This window comes from Elephas maximus, chromosome 13 (genome assembly GCF_024166365.1).
Source record: "Elephas maximus indicus isolate mEleMax1 chromosome 13, mEleMax1 primary haplotype, whole genome shotgun sequence".
Taxonomy (NCBI): Eukaryota; Metazoa; Chordata; class Mammalia; order Proboscidea; family Elephantidae; genus Elephas; species Elephas maximus.
Genome location: NC_064831.1, coordinates 20,904,243 through 20,926,940, shown reverse-complemented (window position 1 = coordinate 20,926,940; position 22,698 = coordinate 20,904,243). Strand labels below are relative to the sequence as shown.

Genomic DNA, 22,698 nt, shown 5'->3' with positions numbered 1-22,698 from the left:
AAAACTGAAGCAGAAATATTACTAGACATTATTATCTCTTTGCTTCAGTCAGGTGTCTGAAGAAGCGATTCTAGTTTGGGAACATAAGTCCCCTGATTTTCTCTTGTAGGCTGACATGTCCGTGCCATGCTAACCCAGAGGCCTTTGTCTTCATGTCCCCCCTTCTCTCTAGGTGATCTGTATGGAGCCATAGGATCTCCAGTGCGGCTGACTCGCACCGTGGTGGTGGGAAAGCAGAAGGATTTGGTCCAGCGCATACTTTATGTCCTGACGTACTTTCTTCGTTGCTCTGAGCTACAAGAGAACCAGCTAACCTGGAGTGGTCATCATGGTGAAGGCGACCAGGTGTTAAATGGGAGCAAGATCACAACAGCCCTGGAGAAGGGCGAAGTAGAGGAGTCAGAGTACGTGGTAGTGACGGTGAGAAGTGAGCCTGCTCTTATACCCCCTGTCCTGCCCCTAACGACAGCTCAGAGAAGGAACCTCGGACCCACAGGGTTGGCTGGGACCCCAGAGGACACTGCCATTACAGACCTGTGTCCCAACTTGGACAAAGAAGAAAGCAAAAGGCCAGAGAAGAGTTCCAAGGCCTGTAGTGTGGGATTCCAGGAGCCAGCTCTGGGCAGCTCTTGGCAACATCAAGGCACATTTTGTGGGGATGAAGGATGTGAGAAGGAGGTACCACAAGATGGGTCTTTGAGACTGTCCAGTTCTGAGGTTCTGGAGGCAGGACTGAAAGTCAGCCAACAGACTGCCCATGAGGAGTCGAAAGGGGAGATGCCTGCGAAGCTGTCAGACCGTTCAGTGGCCCGGCCTTGCCCTGACAGACATGCACGGGAGAAGGCCGCCTTAGAAAAGGTCACTTTCCAGATTGGAAGCTCTGTGTCTCCAGAGTCTGACCTTGAAAGTCGCACAAAGAAAATGGAGGAGCAGCTAAAGGCCTGTAGACAGTGTCCAGAGTCGGCTGGCAGTCCCCGGGCTCAGTCCAGGGTGGCCGCTGCTGTGGCTCAGGATCAGCAGGTTTCCAGGTGCTCCTTTAAGCCTGGCTTTCGGAAGAGCGTCTGCTGTCCTCAGAATCAGTCTTCTGAGGAGGATGAAGGCGAATTTGACAGGTGCTTTGCTGAGGACCGAAACATCAGAACTAATGTGGCGGCAGGTGTGGCCGGTCAGCCGAGCCAGCCCGCTGACTCACTGGCGCCCCCCGACGTTGCTGCCGGCACTGCAGAGAGCGTGCTGGGGAAGACGGGCGGTCTGTGTCTGAAGGATGCAGAGGCGCCTTTGTTGGAGCCTGTCCCAAACAGGCGTGTACAGCAGGACTCGGGCTTCTCCGTTGCTGCAGATATCCCCTGTGGGGATGCCAACAGGAGGGCAGACTTCAGAACTGAAGCAGACATTCCCAGAAACGAAAGCTCAGATAGCGCTCTCGGAGACAGTGATGATGACACGTTTGCTTCGGCCACACGGAGTCTAGGTCACTGTGGTGACTGGACTGAAGAGTCCTTGGAGGTGGAACTGCCTCTGCCAAGGTAACATGGGCAGGCTGGGAGGTAGAGGGAACTGGGTCCAAATACTGCTTCCCTTCTGGCCTAACACCCGTGGTCACAGCCCAACACTGCCATTAGCCATTTTACACACAAGGTGTTTTGTTGTTTTTTTTTTTTTTTTCTCCAATTAAAGTGTTAGAAGTGTAGGAGTCCCCTGGGTGGCACAAGTGATTAAACACTCAACTACTCTCCAAAAGGTTGGTGGTTGGAACCCACCAAAGGTGCCTTGGAAGAAAGGCCTGGCAACCTGCTTCCTAAAGGTCACGGCCTGGAAAACTCTGGAGCAGTTTTCCTCTGCACACCTGGGTTTGCCACGAGTCGGCACTGACTTGAAGGCCGCTGGCAGCAGCAACAGCATCATGTGTTACAGATCAATACAAACTGGTTTGCAGCCTGCCCTTTTTCTAAGGACGGTCACTGGCTTAGCGCACCTGAGCTCTTTGAGCACAGAGCCATTGTCTGCAGCTGTGTGACATTTGGGGGGAGCTTGCAGGATGTGGTGGAGGTGGTGGTGGGGAACGGGGACTTTAGTTTTCTGTCATCTGTGTGGAAGTGACGTGGCCGGTAGCAGATGCTTTGCCTCGGAGGTGGTGGATCACTCTGGCTGGGAGGCTTCTCTCCTGCTGGTCTGAGCAGCAGAAGTGCTTGGGAAACAACACCTCTTTCTGAACACCCCGTCAGGTTGATTATTTGGTCCGTGATGACTGAAAGCAGTAATGAGCGGTAACTCCTGCTCATCTGCACTGTCCTGGGCCCCACCTGTGCCGATGGGGCAGGTTCCTTAGCCAGGCTTGGGCTACAGCTCGCTCAGTACACCTTCATCACTCTTTGGACACAGACTGCATGGGGGATGTTCAGGACGGGGTACGAGGACCAACTCTCTAACCAGCCTTGGAAATGCTTTTTTTTTGCCCTTCCATTTGGAAAAAAAAAAAAACCCTCCCTTTCCTTTCTGAACCTCCTTCCTTTCCCCACGCCAGCACCAGTGATCTGTTTACTGGAGGCTTGGTGCGATGGGCCACCCCAGTCTCCTTTATTTACCTGTGTTGTCAGGGTCTACCAGAAGGGAGTCATGGTCACTTACGCATATTGTTTTAGGTCTCAGAGCATCAGCAACCAGAGTGTCAGAAACTTCGGCCGGTCGCTTTTGGCGGGCTACTGCCCCACGTACACGCCTGATCTGGTGCTTCATGGAACCAGCAACGATGAGAAGCTGAAGCAGTGCCTGATGGCTGACCTGGTCCACACGGTGCATGTAAGTGACCCCAGCTTGGAGCCTTTGGCCACCAACTGTGTCAAGCCAGGGTCCCAGCCAGCAACAGGTGGCCCCTCACAAGGGCTTAGGCTGAAGAGAGTGGAATTAAGGGATCGCTTACAGAAGCGTGGGTGGGTCCAGGGAACCAACAAGGGCTGGTGAAGCACCCAGGGACTAGCAGCATCAGGAAGCCATGACCACACGTGGGCCTGAGGGATGGGGAGGGGTCAGCGACACCTGAGCTGCTGCGAGCTGGAGCCCAGGAAGAAGGGCCGCCTGGCTGCAAGAGCAGTGAGGGTAGGGGGACGTCTCTCTCCTCCTATTCTCTGATCTCTTCTGGTGCCTTCGATTGACTGAGCCAGCTGGAAGCCCAAGAACAAGACCACAGCTGATTCAAATAGAGTTCTGTGGTCCATCGAGGTCAGCCTCCTTGGTCCCAGAAGGGACAGAGAAGGGCGGAGTGGATCTGTGGGGGTCGGGGGTGGGGAGTCAGGGCAAACAGGATCAACAGCACAGATGGGGACAATTATATGCAATCACAGAGAGAACAGAAGAGATGTCACATACGGTTTGCTTTTTATCTGATCCTCACAAGCTCCTATAACTAATTTATTTTAACTGATTTCTCATTAAGCTCACTTTGATGGCCACATGAGGATGACTGTAAAGATTAACAAGTCTTACTGGAAAATGGCCTTTGTACCTGTAGTTAAGTGCTTTTCTGCAGCATGACAGGAACTTGTGCAAATCTGATGGACCTGCTTTTAATTGAGCTGCTATTGGGTTAGATGTGGAAAATCTATGTTTTTGCTTTGGAAAGATATCGGATCTTGTGCAACAGGGAGAGTCCTCATTACATTTAAGAAAATTGACATTGGCTTTTTATCTGCCTCCTCAACCAGTGAGTGTTGTGTTTCCACCTCTGTCTTTGAGGGGTGGAACAGAGGCTTTCCATGTTGTCTTTGGCTTTGCACGTCTCTGCCACGAAGACTAAGCATCCATCAGACCCAGAAAAACAGGCTAAGGGTGCGTGAAATAGGGAGCAAAGGTCGGTGGTGAGGCAGATAGCCTCGTAACCCTCCCTTCTTCGCTCCCACCCCACCCCGGTGGAGAGGGAGAAGAGAGATGAAGAGAAGGTGGTCGGAAGCTGGGGAGGACCAGCCCAGTGTCCACATTTGTATAGGAACGTTCCTAACCCCACCCTGCTTTGTGAGACACCACCCCTCACCAGGATGTTCCTGAAATGAAGCTACGAAGTTGTTTCTGTCTCTGTAACGGATGTTTCGGTATTTTCTTTTCATAGTTGTAGTGAACACTGTACTTGTTTATCATTGCAGAAGTCCGTGCATCGGTGACCCTGGAATAAGGACAGTGCCCTACGGTGTGATATTATTTTTCTGCATTGTCTTAACAAATATATGATGCTGTGGTAATTTTACAGAGTGTACCTGTGTGTATGTTTAATAACCGCCTGTAGTGTTATGCCAAGAAGTTAGAGGACTCATTTCTTTCTCTGTCAGCACCGTGTGTTGACGTCCAGGCCTGCAGAACCTGTGGAGCTCTTTCTGCTTTGCTGTCAGTGTGATTCCTGACAACAGTGGTGTTGCTCACCAGACCCTCTTCCATGAAGCCTAGTGGTCTGCCCTGGACGGAGGCACCAGGAGACTATGTGAACTAACAGCATTGTCCCAGTGACACTGGTCTTACAGACTTGGGAGGTCACCTGACTGTGAATTTTTTCTTTTCCATAGGCTGACAAATATCAGTTTTTGTATATTAGGGTTTTACGGTGACCACGTGGCTCTATAATTCTTCTATTTTATTGTGCTTTAGGTGAAAGTTGACAACTCAAGTTAGCTTCCCATTCAAACATTTGTACACACATCGTTTTGTGACATCGGCTGCGATCCCCTCAATGGAACACCACTCTCCCCCTTTCACCCCAGGGCCTCTGTGTCCATTCATCCAGTTTACCTGCCCCTTCCTGCCTGCTGGTCTTGCTTTTGGGCAGGAGTTGCCCGTTTGGTCTTGTGTATTTGATTGAACTAAGAAGCATGTTCCTCACATGTGTCACTGTTTGTTTTACAGGCCTATCGAATCTTTGTCTGAAAATTGGGCTTTGGGAGTGGTTTCCGTTCTGAGTTAGCGGGTGCCTGGGGGCCATAGTCACAGGGGTTCCTCCAGTCTCTGTCAGACCAGTAAGTCTGGTCTTTTTTTGTGAATTTGAATTTTGTTCTACCTTTTTCTCTCACTCTATCCGGGACTCTCAATCTATTGTTCTTATACTTAAAAAGACAAAACCATGTTTACTTTCTCTGTACTTTTAAAGATTTTTCGTATTTCATTTTCCCTTCCTTTCAGAAATAGTGTTTTCACACTCTAGCTTTCTCCTTTCTTTTGACTCTGCAATCTCCCTGAGAAAACAAACGTTATTAAGCCTAATAAACTATACTGTGTCAAGCCGTGGGTGCATCCAAAGTGCAGCCGTGCCTGGGTGTTTACAGGAAGCTGCAGAGGGTCCATGAAGATGTCTTCAGAAGTTTAATACATTCGGAATGTATCCAGTTAGCGTTAGAAGATTTCTGATTTCACTTGACACATTCATCCTAATGAATTTTGCTTTTGAAGTAGTGTTCCCATTCAAACTGCCTCCACTGGGACTCTAGTATGTGGCAGTGTTTCTTTAAAAAAAAAAAAAAGCCTTACTTTTGACTTCCATTTACAAATATTGGTTGAGAAATAAATGAGGAATTTTTAAAAGACTTCATATTGAATTTACTGCCTCATAAAGCCTAATGTTTATTCAGATTCTTGAGAATGTTGCCAGAGAATGAGGTAAAGATCCAAGAACTAGTACGTGACTAGAATTAGAGCTGGAATAATAGGTTGTTGAGGAAGAGAAGGTTGGGATAAATCTCTTTAACATAACTTTCTTTCAAAGCCTAGTTTTCAAACATTATTTTCAGTGCTCATGCAGGATTGTATTAGACTTTGATACTCATAATTTTTTGGAGAAAGACTTTTTATAACTTTAAAAGCAGCTGACTTAGGTTATTAATCTATTTCCTACACCTATGCAGGATTTAAGGAGCCCTGGTGGTGCAGTGGTTAAGCACTCAGAGGTACAAACCCACCAGCTGCTCTTGGGAGAAAGATCTGACAGTCTGTTCCTATAAAGGTTACAGCCTTGGAAACCCTGTGGGGGGTTCTGCTCTGCCCTATCGGGCCGCTATGCCGGGTAGGTGGTAAAGTATGCAGGATTTGATTTTAAAATCTGGCTTATATAAACAGGGACTTTTACAACCACAGTGGACTAGTTTGTGGAGCTGCTGCTTTTACTGTGGGGTTGTGTTCTAGAGCTTTTGGTACTACGAATTTCTATTTGTACTCTTCCATATTCTAGTCTCTTATGAAAGAAAGATGTTAGCTTTATTTATTTTCATTTTATTATTGGCTTTCATATGTTAGGATTCCGATGTTCTTTAAATATTTGAACACATGTTCCTGTTTAATCCTATATTACTACTTCCTGTCACTCATACTTTGAACTGTTTCTCTGCCTCCTAACATATAGATGATACAGCTGCCTTGGATTAATGTAGCCAAAGTAATATCTAGCTTCACTTTTTTTCCTGCCACATCTCAGTATGTGTTCTTTCCTCTGTTTCGCATTTGACTTCAGCTGGAAAGAGAGAGAACCAACGGCACTCTGTACCTTTGCCCTCCTGTGCCATTGTCTGCTATCAGGACTGCTCACAGGGCAATGTAGGGGTATTAAATTTGGGGACGGGGGGAGTGGTGGAAGAGCACCGACTTAGCATTGATGGCTTGGGTTCAAGTCCTGGTGTTACAAAGCATTGGCTGATAGTCTTAGTCAGTTGGCATCACTGGGGCTCAGCAGAGGCCACTTAGAGGAAGAGACAAAGTGTCATCCAGTAGTTAGAGTCTGACTGATGAAGGCGGACAGCCTGGGTTTCAGTCAGGCTCACGCATTAGGGGCTGTGCGGCCATGTGGCCGTGGGCAAGTTTCTGTAGTTTTCTAAGCGTCTGTTTCATCTTCTATAGAAGGTAATAGTAGCACTTGTAGCATGGCCTTGGTTTAATGATTCTGTGAGATAATGCATATCAAGTGTTTAGCACAGTACCTGGCACATACTAAATGTCCAATAAATGTTAGCTATTTTTTATTAGGATAATATATGTGAAAGTGTTTTGTAAACTATAAAGCAATAAAAACGTGCTTTTAATATGAAGAGCAGAATGACAACCATTAATTTAGCAAAAATGAAAATTACTATGAGAGTTTAGAAAGTAGTGTGCAAATATTCTGAAAGTTCACCTAACTAGCTCATGTCCTTGTCACTCCCAGGGGGCTCCGAGCGGAGATGACTGAAGAGACCGGTGCCCGTCTTCACTCAGTGCTGAAAGCATCCGCTGGCCCTTTGCCCTGGGGTGGCACAGGAGCAGGCCAGGAGCTTAACTCCACAGGGTAGAGTCATCAAGGCCAAAATTACCATCACATTTTAATGTTTCTCTTCAAACCTGTACTCCAGGGCTTCCGGCCTTTTACAGAGTAATCTCTAAAGCTGAGTAACAGTTGGGTATAGCAGCCTCTTCCATTTAATTTTAAGAGTAGCAGCAGAATGACTCCTGAAATACCGTTTGGGAATCAGTATACAGATAAGGAGCTTTGTTAAAAGCCTGGCTGTGATATGTGCTCATTAATACCGAATTAAACCATGCAGTATAATCAACCAATCATGAAACTACAAAAGAACGGCAAGTGACATCGAAGGATAGATCATTACTTAAGTAACACACAGCATTAAGCCCTCAGGTCAACAACCTTAAAATCAGTAGAGTTGCAAGGGAAACCTCTGTGTCGGACAAAACTGCTATTTTAGAACACCTTTAGTTGCTTTAGGAAACCCTGGTGGTATAGTGGTTAAGTGCTATGCCTGCTAACCACAAGATCAGTAGTTCGAATCCACCAGGCGCTCCTTGTAAACTCTATGGGGCAGTTCTATTCTGTCCTATTGGGTCGCTAGGAGTCGGAATCAACATGACGGCTTTTGTTTCCCCGTGTTGGATCATGAGCACAACAATGCCTGGGGCCCAGTAACACAGCCTTCTTCCACCACACCCTGAATACAGCACTTCCAGCCCTGCCAGCCCTGGGGAGTGCTGCGGAGGGCTTGTAAACTACATGGCGTGTCCCATGACTCAGTTTTGATCACCAATTTCTTCTGAATGATACAGAGCTGGAAGTCATCATACATAATTAGGGCTATGATGGTTTAGTGAAACTGTTGTATTTTGTGTCTGTATTTATGTAAGTATATTCACACCTGTTACATACATGTGCACATTACATGTTCACACATGCAGAAGTACTTACACTGGGTTAGGATGTTAAAATACCTTTCTTACTGTGGGGTGTGGTAAAAGTATACGAGAAAATACTGATGTCTGATACCACCACTCGTCATTCCCCATCTCCTGCTGATTTTTATCTCTCCCCTCCTCACAGGACCGCGGTCTCAGTTAAGGTTCTTTAACCTTCCCAGCTGAGCCAGTGGTTAAGAGTTTGCCCCTGTCTCTAGTTTCCCCCCTTCTGATTACCTTGCACAACGAGTGTTATCATTAATTCATATACTTTTATAGTTTCTCTTTTTTTTAGAGAGTAAAATATAAACCCTTTGACTGGAATTGTCCCTCTCATGTCCCTCAAATACACACACCCATACACGTTCCTTCATCATTTATGTTGTAGTCACACTGTTCGCCATTCTTTAAATGGCCCAAATTTTTTTACACCTTTTCACCGGTGTACATTGCTGAGGGTACTGTTGAGCAAACGTCTACTCGTTCTGGAAGACCCAACTGAAATGTTGCCTCTTTTCTGAAACCATCCCAGGCACCGGCAGATAGAACTGGGTTGTTTCTCCCCCAGGCTCCCTTAGCGTTTCCTACCCTACCTCTGTTGTGTTTCACCTGTCTGTTTCTGCCTCTGGGGTGGCAGGGACCTTGAGGCAGAGAAAAGGGATTTATTTTCCATTATATCCCCAGCACCTTGCCCGGTGCCTCGTGTATAGAAAGTGGTTGTTAATGTTAGTTGGCTATTCCTCCATAAAACTGGGTTTGGGGAGGGTGTGTTTATCACTGTGGGTAAAACTATGATGATTGGTATATCTGTTACTTCTGAAGTAAAGAGAAATGGTAGGCTGTCTTTCTTTAAAATAGAAAGGGGAGGTGTAGTGCATTTAAATGTCATGCCGTGGTTCTTTGTGTTCATTTTGTTTACCTAAGGAGAATAAGGACCTGGCAGTGTTTCATTCTGTTATGCATAGGGTCAGTATGAGTTGGAACTGACTCAGCGGCACCTAACAACAACGAGGAGAATAGAAGCTTATTGTAAGTCTCTCAGGCTTAATTTCTTTTGCATCATGTAAGAATTAGATACACGCTGAATTTTAATGTTTTCCCCCAGTTTTTCACTACCTATGAAATATTAGACACCTATGCCATTCTCTGCAAAAAGCTACCAGCGCCATCTCATTTTATTTTGGAGATGCAGACATTTAAATAACTCTATTCTGATGACCTTTATGACCTTGAGCACCCTTTCGCGACTTTAGACTGTTTTTCCTCAGCAAGTGACCAGCCTGATAGTTAAGCATTTCAGAGGTTACACACTGTCTTCAAGGCTGTAGGCTGAACTTGGACGTCATTTGGTGAGCCAGGCCTTCACAGGCACAAACATGCAGAAGGTCAGATGTTCTTCTGCATGCCCCTTACCGCACCCCCTGTGCCCCTGGACCCTTCCCTCTTCCCCTCTATCCCTGTGTGCTTAATGCCCTCATGAAGGCATGATGTCTTTGGGCTTCCCAGAATTTCCCCCGCCCCCTCCCCTACCCTCTCACCTGCCCTTGGTGTACCTACCAGGGTCCCTCAGCAGTGTCCCCTAGTCCAAAGTGATTGCTTTTATCTTCCTCTTCTCCACTTTATTATACTGACATTGAACCTGTTTCCAAGAGGAAAAAATTCTGGTACACAAATGTTACAGAGTTATAAGGGCATAGGTAATTGCTACCCCTTCTGGTATTTTCATATATAAAAGTCTTTGCTACACTAGAAATCTCTGGTGATGGCACTTCAGGTGGTCTGGCAGAGTTGTTTGTGCAACATGGGGTAGGGAGGTTAGGGATGGGTTTTGTGGAGGGGGAGGAGAGACATGCCTTGGAGATTTATTTTTCTTCTGAAAAATACCGCTAAGTTAGTAAGCACTGTATTAGCTTCCCAGGGCTGCCGTAACAAGGTACCACAAACTGAGTGGCTGATAAGAACGGAGACGTATGGTCTCACAGTCCTGGAGGCTGAGAGCCCAGAATCAGAGTCAGTCACGTTGACTCCTGAGGGCTCTGAGGGAGAATCTGTTTCCCGTGCCTCTCCTAGCTTCTGGTGATGGCTGGCAATCCTTGGCATTCTTGTCATTCTACTCTTTGTCTCAGCCTTCACATGGCCCAAGCAGTGGAGGATGTGGTTATGTAGGTGGGTCTTTTCCCCTACGGATCAGAAAAATTTTTTAAAAAGGGTTTTAAGGACAAAATTAAGAGCAAGTACTGAGTAGGTGGTGTAGTAGTTAAGAGTTTGGCTGCTGACCAAAAGGTTGGCAGTTTGAATCCACCAGGCGCTCCTGGAAACCCTGTTGGGCAGTTCTCTGTCCTGTAGGATCACTATGAGTCGGAATCAACTCAACGGCAACGGGTTTGGTGTTTTTTTTTTTTTTTGGTTTACTGAGTAGGTGAACATCACTGCCTTAATCATCCTGTTTCGCTTGAGTGGATCTTTCTTGAAGCTGTGTAAAGGCTGATACTAAGTCATGATTTGTAACCTAGTGTGAGAATCTTTGTGAAAAGGTGTTTTGTTATATAGCATTCCCTTATTCCAGTTCAAGTTACAGGATTTACTGAGTTACCTTATACAGAATGATTAACAAATTAAGAATCAAATGAAACCAAAAAATCTTATGTTTTATTGTCCAGAATATTTCAGAGAAAAAGCAAAGATATAGGGAGGTGCCTCCAATGACCTGCATCGTAAATCCCCTGTTCCCTTTGTGTGTGAAAGAGGCTGTCCAGCGGCTGGTCCCTGACAGGTCAGTCTGCTCCATTATCACTGTTGTACAGGTTTGGGAGCAGGTTACGAGTGCGTTCCTGTACTCTCTCCCTCCCTGCTGGGGCGTCTTTGAGGATGGTAGAAGGGTCAGTTCGGAGTACGTGTTGGGCAAGGCCAGCAAAACGGAGATGGAGGAGTTTCATAACAAAGTGTGTAATAGAGGCAGCTGCATTTTGCCATGGTGGCAATAAGTTGCAGTCCTCATTCACACGCCACAGTCTTGTTTTCTAAAGGATTTCACCCTTGACAAGGTCCAAGGATTTCATACTCGGCTTACTCATTGAGCTCAAAGTTAGAAATGCTTGAGTGAGTTCCTTGATTCTACTTCTGACATGCCAAATTCCTTAATAAGCTTTTATATATATTTTTTGTCACCAGTGTTCCTGTCTGATAGTGGTATTTTCCTATTCTTAATCAAGTTGAAAATAGATAATTATGTGAAATGTCAGCTGTTTCAATGCAGTACATGGAAAATAAATGTATTAATACTTTGCAGATGACTTAACAGGAACGGGCTGAATCCGGAAATAAAGACATCTGAACAGAGAATTGTTGTATGCAGCTCACATGTCCTAGATATGTAGCACATGCTTGCCACTTTGTTAGGCTCATTTTGGAGGCAGCTGAAGAAAAATAAAATGTGTCTTCTCCCCTTGAGTTACTTATCAAATCATTGACCAGAAAAACAGTTGTGAAATTAAGAACGAGTTTAGACAGTGTGTGATTAAGTGCCAAAATGAGTGATGCAGACAGTAAGTACTCTCAGATCAGAGAAGAGTGGTGAATGGGGGAAGGCTTCACAGGGAAGGTGGGACCCCGGCTGCATCCTTGCAGGGTCAGAAAATCTAGAAGACCGCAGGGAGTACCTTCTGGCTGCAGCTTGAGGTAAGCACCGTCCTGCTTGGATATGGGAGCTCTTGGAGGACACTGGGTATTGAGTACGCGTAGGTGAGCTCGGCCAGACCGTCAAGAGCTTTAAATATCAGAAAAGTTGGAGCTGAACTGTATAGGCCATGTGTGCTAGAGTAGATCTGAGTTGGTGAGAGAAGTGAAAATTTGGATGTTTTAGGAAGTTTGGGGGCTTGGGTGGAATGCATCAGTCAGAGCAGTGGACTACCATCCCCAGTCCGGCTGTTAGGAGCTCTAAGTTTGAGGGTTTAGAGGACATGACTGGTGCAGAGAGGATGATGTAGGAAAGCAGAACTCATGTTTTAGTGCCTAATAAGTGTCAGGCACCGTGGTACACTCTGTATACTCATTTTGTCATTTGAACCTCACAACAACTTTGGGACTTAAGTACTGTCACATATCATAGATGCAGAAACTGAGACCCAAATTAGTGAGCTTCTGAGGCCCCACAGCTAGTAAATGACAGAGGTGTATCTTATCATTGCCTCTGATTGAATTCTCAGATCCACATCTCCTGTATCTACCCAAACCTCGTAGACGTTTCTTGTCCCCAGAAGTTTAAGTCAAGCAGAAGTCACGTGTGTGAGTCAAGGCAGTGCATTTGGTATACTCAGAGATCTCACCAAGGGTCTTGAAATTGTAATGTCTTAGGCATCTAGCAGACCAGGGAAACAGACGCACAATCCTTAGTGACTGTGAATTAACCAGGCTTATTCTGTTGATTGAAAAGATACAATATCCCCCCAAAATTGTAGAAACCTCTAAAGATCCTTAAAACAAAGCATTTCGTTTGTTAATTTGCCTTGAGAAATCTGCACAGGAAAGTAGTTCAGATAAATGAGATGTTGACAAGGTAGAGCTGATAAATGTTTCTAACTTCTACGAGCAGAGCAAGGTGTATTACCATTGCCTCCTTCCTCTGATGGAGATTGACCATCCACGGTAACAGTCATCCACAGCTCTTTGCTGATCTCCAAACCAAACCGAAACCAAAGCTGTTGCTGTCGAGTCGATTCCGACTCATGGTGATTCCATAGAACTGAGCTTCGTGGGGTTTTTCTTGGCTGTAATCTTTATAGAAGCATGTCAGCAGGTCTTTCTTCCGTGGTCCTGCTGAGTGGGTCCTTTCAGGTAGCAGCCAAGCCCACATTGCTTGTACCACCCAGGGACCTTCAGTGTGCCGTTTATCCTCCAGGCCTTGTCAGAAGTTTCTGAGTTCCCCGAGTGTGTCTCTGTGGGAGGCGTGCAAACTGATGGCAGTGGTCTGGAGATGGTGGTGCGGAGGCATTAGGGACCGTTGACACGGGCTGGTAGCTCTGCAGTGCCGACTGGGTTTCGGATAGACGCTCAGTGGGTGTGAGGACTCAGGAGAGTGGTGATGGGGCAGCACCTTTGGAGGTCTCGAAATGTGGAGAAGGTAGAAACATGTTGCAGGCTTGTCCTCATATGGAAGTCTGACAGACTCCGAGGGCAAGAAATTTATTTTGAAATTAATTCTCTTCAGTTTGAGAGAGAAAAGGAAAATTGATGTATACCAGTGTCCATGTTTGTAAAGTTTTTCAACCAACCATGCATTTTAAATGGAAATGGCTGTTTTTAATATTTAGTATTTCCCTCAGATTTTCATTCAGAACTCCAACATGGGGGGATCTGTTTAATCTGAGACTAAATTTGGAGAGCTTTTAAAAAGATCAATGGTTTTTTGTCTGTTTTTCCAGTAAGAAAGTCCTTTAAAAAAAAAAAAAAGGCTTTAAACATTAGGAAGAGGAGTCTTAGCAAAAGGGGTGGTTATCCATATCACTCTCCCTTTTTCCCGAGGCCTCTAGGAGGCCAAAATGAGACTTATGTGTGGTTCATAGTCAGCGTCAGGGTGAGCCAAGCCTCACCGTCCCAGTTCTCTTCTCCAGTCCTGGTGTCACAAACTCCAAGCCCTAAGCAAAGCTGATGAATGTGTCAGCCTTTGGTAGGCAATTGCTAGCCTGACTTGGATGTTTGAGTCATTCAGCCTTATGTTTGATAGCATTTTTAATTTCCCAGAAGTACTGCTGTCTATATATTATTGCTAATGATAAGTGTGTGTGTTTGTGTACCCTGATGTACACGTGAACTCAGTTGTGAACTTCATAAATCTCCTTGACAGGTTTCACTATTTAATTACTTACACCATTCAAGTGGAGTCCATGAGAGATGCAAATGATTAACACACTTGGCTGCTGATCAAAAAAGGTTGGAGGTTCAAGATCACCCATGGGCACCTCGGAGGACAGACGTGGTGATCTATTTCTGAAAACTCAGCCATTGAAAACCCTGTGGAGCACAGTTCTACTCTGACACATATGGGGCCACCAGGAGTAGGAGTCAGCTCAATGGCAATTGGTTTTCTTTTTTTTACCATTAAAGTATGCTAATAAGAAAAAATGAGTCTTACAAAGGAGCCATGCACGTAATTCAGTGTTTTCTTTGTTTACTGTGGTTCTGTGTATGCCTTATATCTATATATGCCTTGGAAACCCTGGTGTCATAGTGGTTGAGAGCTACATCTGCTAACCAGAAAGTTGGTAGTTCAAATCCACCAGGCTCTCCTTGGAAACTCTATAGGGCAGCTCTGCTCTGTCCTATAGGGTCGCTGTGAGTTGAAATCAACTAGATGGCAACAGGTTTTTTGTTTTTTTTGGTTTGGGTATATATGCCCTAAAAGAAAAACCTTCCCTAAGAGGAAGTTTAAATAGAGTACCAGGTTATAGGGTATGTGTGGGTCTGTTTTTCTCTGACAAATCCTAACGGTGGCTCTTCTGGACCTTAGAGCTCTTTAAATTCTTAAAGCTTAGAGATTGACTGATAAGCCAGATACTCTCTCTGTAACAAAGTTTTGTTTCCTTTGGAAAGATAAATATCAGAAATCTCCAGATTCACTGGAACTTAAGCTTCAAGTCTCTGACGCTGTGGGCTTTAGGCCAGCTGAGAGACGAGCAACCAGTCGCCCTCAGGGCCATTAAGTTGTAACTGAAGTCATTGTTGATGATGTTTTATCTCTCTCCAGAATTCGTGTCTTTTTCATAACTATTTACATTTCTCTCTCTTTCTGTCTATAATTTACATAATCATGTTAGATGGAGCCAGTTGGGTTGCTCCTTGGATAAAGTCAGGGAATCAATCATGTGTTAGATATTTAGTGACTTGAGAATGTGTAATGTTTTGAGTATTTTTTTAAGACCCTCTTCTGGAAACATCCAGCTGGTTCTTTCCTGTTCTTGGAGCCTGTGTTCATAAAAGTCACAGAAGTGTCAGGGAATGCACCCCACTTACCAGCTCTGTCACTGGCTTGTGCTCATCTGTTCATTTTAGTTCAGTAAGCAGCATTTTTCCAGCGCCAGGCCCTGTGCTAGTGGCTAAGGATATAGGGAGAAGAGATTCAGCCCCTACCTTGGAGGAATCGACCCGCAAACTCCAGTCAGTTCATCGCAGCCCTTTTACCCTTTACTGTGTCCTCAGGACCGCTCCTTGGAAACTCTGTGGGGCAGTTCTGCTCTGTCCTGTAGGGTCGCTATGAGCCGGAATCGACTCGACGGCACTGGGTTGGGTTTGGTTTTGGTGTCCTCAGGACTGTACCTCAGGTTCTGCCAGTTTCTCCAGTGATTTAAAAATCACTCACGCTCATTTTTCTTGTTAGATTTTTTTTTTTTTTAACATGTCTCTTAGCCATTTAGTTCCCCCCTTTAAAATAAGTGAACCAATTTCTTTGTACCTTTTTGCTATAGTGTTAGGGTCCAGAACCTTCTGAGGTAACTTACGCTTGGAGAATCTGCCATCCGTTACCTACCCAGTAAGCCCACTGCCCCTTTTCCAGCAATTCATTGCTTAAAGCAAAGCTGTTTGTGTCTGTGGTGCCATATACTTTATGTGCTTTCTTTGGATTGACATACTCATGCCTTCCCTACTACTGTGATGGGAAGATCATTTAGGAAATCCAGTTCAGTTGGAACCTAGGTCCCAAATTATCTACTCCAAATCGTTTGGAGGGTTAAGATATATTTTACTCTGAAAGGTGAGTGGCAGACATTCAACTCCTTGCGTATATGTTGGCATGTAGTCAGTAATGATATGTGCTTTCCAAGTGTAAGTCCCTTGAACGAAAGGTCCATAGTATAGACCTATTCTGTGATATACCCAGCACATTGTGAATTTCTGACAAATGCAGCGTAGTGAGGGGCTTCAGCTCAAATGTCTTAAAATTTTAAATCTTTTAAATCTCTAAAATTTCACTCCCTTATTCTTAAGAACCAAGCGACGTGGATGGCAAGGCCTCAACATCTTGCTATGAATTTATGACACACTGATTGAGCAAGAACTTCCAGGAACTTGTAAAGGGAAGTTACTAAGGCCCTGTGTCTTTAGCTGTCTGTTTTGGATTGTGTGTTTATCTACGTGAGTAGAAGGGTATGGGTAAGGGGGCACAAACCTTTGGGTGAGGGTGGGAGTGAGGGATCATTGTTCTGTTTGGCTAACAGGTCTAGAAAATGAGAACCATCCTTAGGAATCTTGGCTTCATTAACTCAAGAGTCTGCTTTATTAAATTCTTTATTTTTCATGTTTAAGGTTATTTGAACATACGCTTAAATAAATCTGGGACCATTAGACTTTGCCTGATTGCATTTCCCTTCAACAGGAAAATTATTATAAACCCTGAAAGCTTCCCCCCTATAGGAAAAAAGGTTTGCGGCAACAGAGTTTTCATTCTAGCCCATCATCAGTCAGCTCTTCCCTCTCTAAGAAGGAAGACAAAGCCAGACAGGCTCCTCTTTTACTAACAAAGTCTGGAAACTGTTGCACGACTAGGGGGCCAAATCACCTATTGAAATGACACTACAGTGGTGTATATTTTGGGTTTCTCTTTGCAACTTTCCCTCTACTTGTGTTAAGCTTTGGAAATCACAGGTAATCATTGTCCTTATGGCAAGGTTGTGTATTTGGATTCTTTGTTGCAAGCAGCAGAAACCAACTTTTGTTAACTTAAGCAGAAGGAACTTTATTAGAAGGATATTAGGAGTTCATAGAATTGATAAGAAGACCAGAGAGCTAGGCTTGGAAGTAGACAGATACCAAGGAAACTCTGGAGGTCCAGAAACCAACTATCTGAAGGCATTTGTAATAGTTGCTGTTCAGTCAGGAATATGGTGAAACCTGCCATCTTCAGCCCCCTGGCCTTCTGCTCACAGGGAAGTCCTAGGGGAGGAGCGGCTAATTGACCTAGCTGGGTCACGTGACCACACCTGTTAGAGGGAAGTGGGACCCTGATTACACTCTCATCAGGCTTTATCCAGCTGTGGAAAGGTCTTCCTCCAAAGGGAAATTAGGGCAAAGTTATTGGTGGGAAGTTACACTAAGCAGCCAAAACCAACAAATGTCCCCACAGGATGGTGAACGGGGTTTACGACAGAAGGCCAGTACTAATTCTTCTTTGGTAGATTAGGGCTGGAAGCATTTGTGCATATACCTTGACTACGAAGTCTCCCTCTTCCACTCCCACTCCCTGTCCCTCTCCATCCCTGCCCCCCCCCCCCCCCCCGCTTTTAGTTTGGGGCTTAGAAGGGCAGTGCTGCTATCCTGTTGCTTTGTGCACTCATGGGATACTAACTATATGTCAGAAGGTACTGGTGTGAAGCAGTTACGCTTTGTTCAGTAGTTTCAAGAAATTCAATTTTTCTTATTGTGCTTTAGGTGAAAGTTTAACATACGCATTAGTTTCTCATTCAAAAATGTATATATAAATAGTTTCGTGACATTGGTTGCAATGCCCGCAATATGTCAGCACTCTCCGCCTTTCCCTTTCCAGCCCAGGATCCCTGTGTCCATCCGTCCAGGTTGATTGTCCCTTCCAACTTTCTTATCTTTGCTTTTGGGCAGGTGTTGCCCATTTGGTCTCGTATACTTGATCGAACTAAGACACATGTTCCTCACGTGTGTTATTGTTTATTTTATAAGCCTGTCTAACCTTTGTCTGAAAGGTGGACTATGGGAGTGGTTTCAGTTCTCAGTTAGCAGGGTGTCCAGAAGTCGTAGTCTCCAGGGTTACATCAGTCTCTGTCTAACCAAGAAGTTTGGTCTTTCTTCGTGAATTTGAATATTCTACATTTTCCTCCCACTCTGCCTGGGACCCTCTATTGTGATCCCTGTCAGAGTGGTCCGTGGTAGTAGCTGGGCACCATCCAATTCTTCTGGGCTCAAGCTAGCTGAAGCTGTGCTTCATGTGGTCTGTTAGTCCTTTGGACTAATATTTTCCTTGTGTCTTTGGTTTTCTGCTTTCTTCTTTGCTTTGGATGGGATGGGACCAATAGATGTATTTTAGATGGCCGCTTGCAAGCTTTTAAGACTCCAGGTGCTACTCACCAAAGTAAGATGAACTATGTTATGCCAGTTGACCTAGATGTCCCCCAGAACCATGATATCCAGCCCTTAGTCCTAGTTAACTAACTCTGTCCCTCAGGGTGTTTGGATGTGTTTAGGAGTTGGAATCAACTCAACAACAATGGGTTTTTGGTTTTTTAGGAAGCTTCTATGACTTTGCCTTGGTCAAGTTGTACTGGCGTCCCCTATATTGTGTGTTGTCTTTCCGTTCACCAAAGTTATTTGTTTACTATCTAGTTAGTGATTTTTCCTCCCCTTCCTTCCCCTCTCTCATAAGCATCAAAGATTTTTTCGTTTCTTTCTGTGTGTAAAACTTTTGTTTGGTTGTTATAAAAGTGGTCTCATGCAATTATTTGCTCTTTTGTGATTGACTTATTTCACTCAGCTAAATGCCTTCCAGATTCAGCCATGTTGTGAGATGTGTCACAGGTTCACCGTTGTTCTTTATCATTGCGTAGTATTTCATTGGGTGTATGTAGCATAATTTGTTTATCCATTCATCTATTGATGGGCACTTAAGTTGTTTCCAATTTTTGCTATTGGGAATAATGCCGCAAGGTGTACATATGTCTCTTCGTGTGATGGCTCTTATTTCTCTAGGAGATGTTCCTAGGAGTGGGATTGCTGCATCTTATGGTATTTCTGTGTTTAGCTTTTTAAGGAAGTGCCATATCATCTTCCGTAGTGGTTATACCATTTTACATTCCCACCAGCAGTGCATAAGAGTTCAAAGCTTCCCACAACCTCTCCAACATTTGTTATTTTCTGTCATTTTGATTAGTGTCACTAATATCAGGGTAAGAGGGTATCTCATTGTAGTTTTGATTTGCTTTTTTCTAATGGTTAGTGATCTCAAGCATTTCCTCATGTGTCTTTTAGCTGCCTGAATGTCGTCTTTGGTGAAGTGTCTGTTCATATCCTTTGCCCATCTTTTAATTGAATTATTTGTCCTCTTGTTGAGATGTTAAAGTAGTCTATAGATTTTGGAGATTAGACCCTTGTGAGGTATGTCATAGCCAAATTTTTTTTCCTAACCTGTAGTTTCTCTTTTTACTCTTTTGGTGAAATCTTCTGATGAGCATAACGGTTTAATTTTTAGGAACTCCCAGTTACCTAGTTTCTCTTCTGGTGTTTGTGCATTGTTAGTTATGGTTTGTATTCTCCTTATGCCATGTATTAGGGCCCTGGTGTTGTCACCAGTTTTTCTTCTGTGATCTTTATCATGTTATGTTTAGGTCTTTGATCCATTCCGAGTTAGTTTTGTGTGTGGTGTGAGGTGTGGGTCCCGTTTCATTTTTTTACAGATGGATATCCAGTTTCACCAGCACCATTTGTTAAAACAACTGTCTTTTCCCCGTTTAATGGACTTTGGTCCTTTATCAAAGGTCAGCTGGTCGTAGGTGGATGGATTTACATCTGGGTTCTTGATTCTGTTTCATTGGTCTGTGTGTCTGTCATTGTACCAGTACCAGGCTGTTATGACTACCGTAGTTGTATAGTAGGTTCTGAGATAGGTAGTGTGGGGGACCCCACTTTGTTCTTTTTCTTCAGTATTGCTTGTTTTATCCAGGACCTCTTTCCTTTCCTTATAAAGTTGTCGATTAATTTTTCCATCTCATTAAAGAGTGCTGTTGGTGTTTGGATCAGGATTGCATTATACCTGTAGATTGGATTGGGTAGGATTGATATTTTCACAACATTGAGTCTTCCTATCCATGAGCATGGTATGTTTTTCCATTTATGTATGTCTTTTGATTTCTTGCCATAATGTTTTGTAGTTTTCTTTTTATAGGTCTTTTACGTACCTGGTTAGATTTATTCCTAAGTATTTTATCGTCTTAGTGGCATAGTGGTTAAGAGCTACAACTGCTAACCAAAAGGTCGGCAGCTTGAATGCACCAGGCACTCCTTGAAAATCCTATGGGGCAGTTCTACTCTGTCCTGTAGGGTCACTGTGAGTCAGAATCAACTCAACAGCAACTGGTTTGTTTTTTTTTTTTGGTTTTTGTAATAAATGATATTATTTTCCTGATTTCCTTTTCAAAGTTCTTGTTTTTGGTGTATAGGAATCTAATGGATTTTTGTATGTTGATCTTGTATCCTGTTACCCTGCTGAATCCTCTTACCAGTTCCAGTAGCTTTCTTGTGGAATTTTTGTTGTTCTCCATGTACAGGATCATATCATCTGTGAATAGGGATAGTTTTACTTCTTCTTTTCCAATTTGGATGCCCTTTATTTCTTCTTCTTGCCTTCTTGCTCTAGCTAGGACTTCCAGCACAATGTTAAATAGGAGTGGTGGTAAAGGGCATCCTTGTCTTATTCCTGTTCTCAGGGGAATGATTTCAGCCTCTCTTCTTTAAGAATGATGTTGGCTCTTGGTTTTGTGTAGGTGCCAATTCCCCTTCTATTCCTATATTATTGAGAGTTTTTATTAGGATCGAGTGTTGGACTTTATCAAATGCCTTTTCAGCATCAGTTGAGAAGATCATGTGATTCTTTTCTTTTTTCTGTTTATGTGGTAGATTATGTTGATTGATTTTCTGCTGTTGAACCATCATTGCATACCTGGTATGAATCCCACTTGGTCACAGTGTATTATTTTTTTGATATGATGCTGAATTCTGTTGGCTAAAATTTTGTTGAGAATTTTCACATCTATGTTCATAAAAGATATTGGTCTGTAGTTTTCTTTTTTTATACTGTCTCTGCCTGGCTTTGGTATCAGGGTTTTGGTGGCTTCATAGAATGAATTTGGGAGTATTCCTTCCTTTTCTATGCTCTGAAGTAGTTTTAGTAGTACTCATTCTTCAGTGAAGCCGTCCAGCCCAGGGCTTTTTTTGTTGGGAGTTTTTTTTTTTTATTATCTCTTCAATCTCTTCTCTTGTTATGGGTCTGTTCAGATTTTCTATCTCAGGTTGTGTTAATTTCGATAGGTAGCATGTTTCTAGAAATTTGTCCGTTTCCATTAGGTTCCAAAATTTGTTGGAGTACAGTTTTTCATAGTATTCTGTTATGATCCTTTTTATTTCAATTTGTTCTTTTGTAATGTCTCCCATCTCATTTCTTATGTGGGTTATTTGCTTCTTCTCCTTTTTTTCTTTTGTTAGTTTGTCCAGTGTTTGTCGATTTTATTGATCTTTTCAAAGAACCAACATTTCATTTTGTTGATTCTTTCTATTGTTTTTCTGTTCTCTCTTTGAATTATTTCTGTTCTAATGCTCTAATACTTATTACTTCCTTTCTTCTGGTGCCTGTTAGCTTCTTTTGATGTTCCCTTTCTATTTGTTCAATTTGTAGGGCTAACATTTTGATTTTGGCCTGTTCTTTTTTTGATGCATGTGCTTATTGCTATAAATTAACCTCTGAGCACTGCCTTTGCTGTGTCCCAAAGGTTTTGGTATGAAGTGTTTTTATTCTCATTTGATTCCAAGAATTTTTTTATTTCTTCTGTTACCCAGATGTTTTTAAGCAAGGTGTTTTTCAGTTTCCATGTATTCAATTTTTTTTTCTTCTTCCTATTCTTGATTTCTACTTTTGTGGCGTTGTGATCAGAGAGAATGCTTTGTATTATCTCAGTGTTTTGGGTTTTATTGGGGGTTGCTTTGTGGTCTAAAATGTGGCCTATCCTGGAGCATGTTCCATGTGCATTGGAAAAGAATGTATACTTTGCTGCTGTTGGGTGAAGTGTTCTATATATGAAATTCATTGGTTGTGGCCTTTAGATCTCCTGTATCTTTTTCTTTCTAGATGTTTTCTCCATTACTGAGAATGATGTGTTGAAGTCTGTTACTATTATTCAACAATTTCTCTTTTCAGTGCTGTTAGAGTTTGCTTTATCTATTTTGGAGCCCTATTTTTCGGTGCATAGATATTTACTAAGGTAATGTCTTCTTGGCAGATTGTCCCTTTAATCATTATATAATGTCTTTCCTTGTGATTTATGGCCAATTTTGCCTTAAAGTCTTTTTGTCTGAGATTACTATTGCCACTAAGGAGTATTGCTCTTCTTTGGTTACTATTTGCTTGTTATATTTTTTCCATGCTTTGATTTTTAATATATTTATGTGATTGTGAGATGTGACTGTTTTAGACAGCATATTGATGGGTCTTTTTTTTTTTTTAATTCATCCTGCCTCTGTCTCTTTATGGGTTCATTTAAGCCTTTTACATTCAGTGTGATTATCGATAGTATGAGTTCATTGCTGTCATATTGTTGTGCTTTATTTTTGTCATGCTGATGTTTTCTTTGTTTCTCTTACTTTCCATTGCTGAGTTCCTTTTGTTTGTGAATTTTTTCTTTTGATTTTTATAGATTTTGTGTTTATTGAGTCTCCATGTTTTTCTCCTTTTTTATTTTGATGAGTAGATTTGTTAACTTTGTGGTTACCTTGAAATTTACCCTTATC

At 43.4% G+C, this 22,698-nt stretch overlaps 1 protein-coding gene across 9 annotated transcripts in view; it reads left to right on the top strand.

The window, feature by feature from the left end:
- The window catches only part of FNIP2 (folliculin interacting protein 2), a 191,351-nt gene that overhangs the window by 121,621 nt on the left and 47,032 nt on the right, over positions 1 to 22,698 (top strand). For all 9 annotated transcript variants that reach the window (XR_007519836.1, XM_049905417.1, XM_049905413.1 and 6 more), the window contains 2 exons: positions 173 to 1,526; positions 2,643 to 2,799. Coding sequence is in view for 8 of the 9 variants with exons in the window: in XM_049905417.1 (XP_049761374.1) it covers positions 173 to 1,526; positions 2,643 to 2,799 (1,511 nt within the window). In the remaining variant the exon portion in view is untranslated. The remainder of the gene's footprint in view (positions 1 to 172; positions 1,527 to 2,642; positions 2,800 to 22,698) is intronic.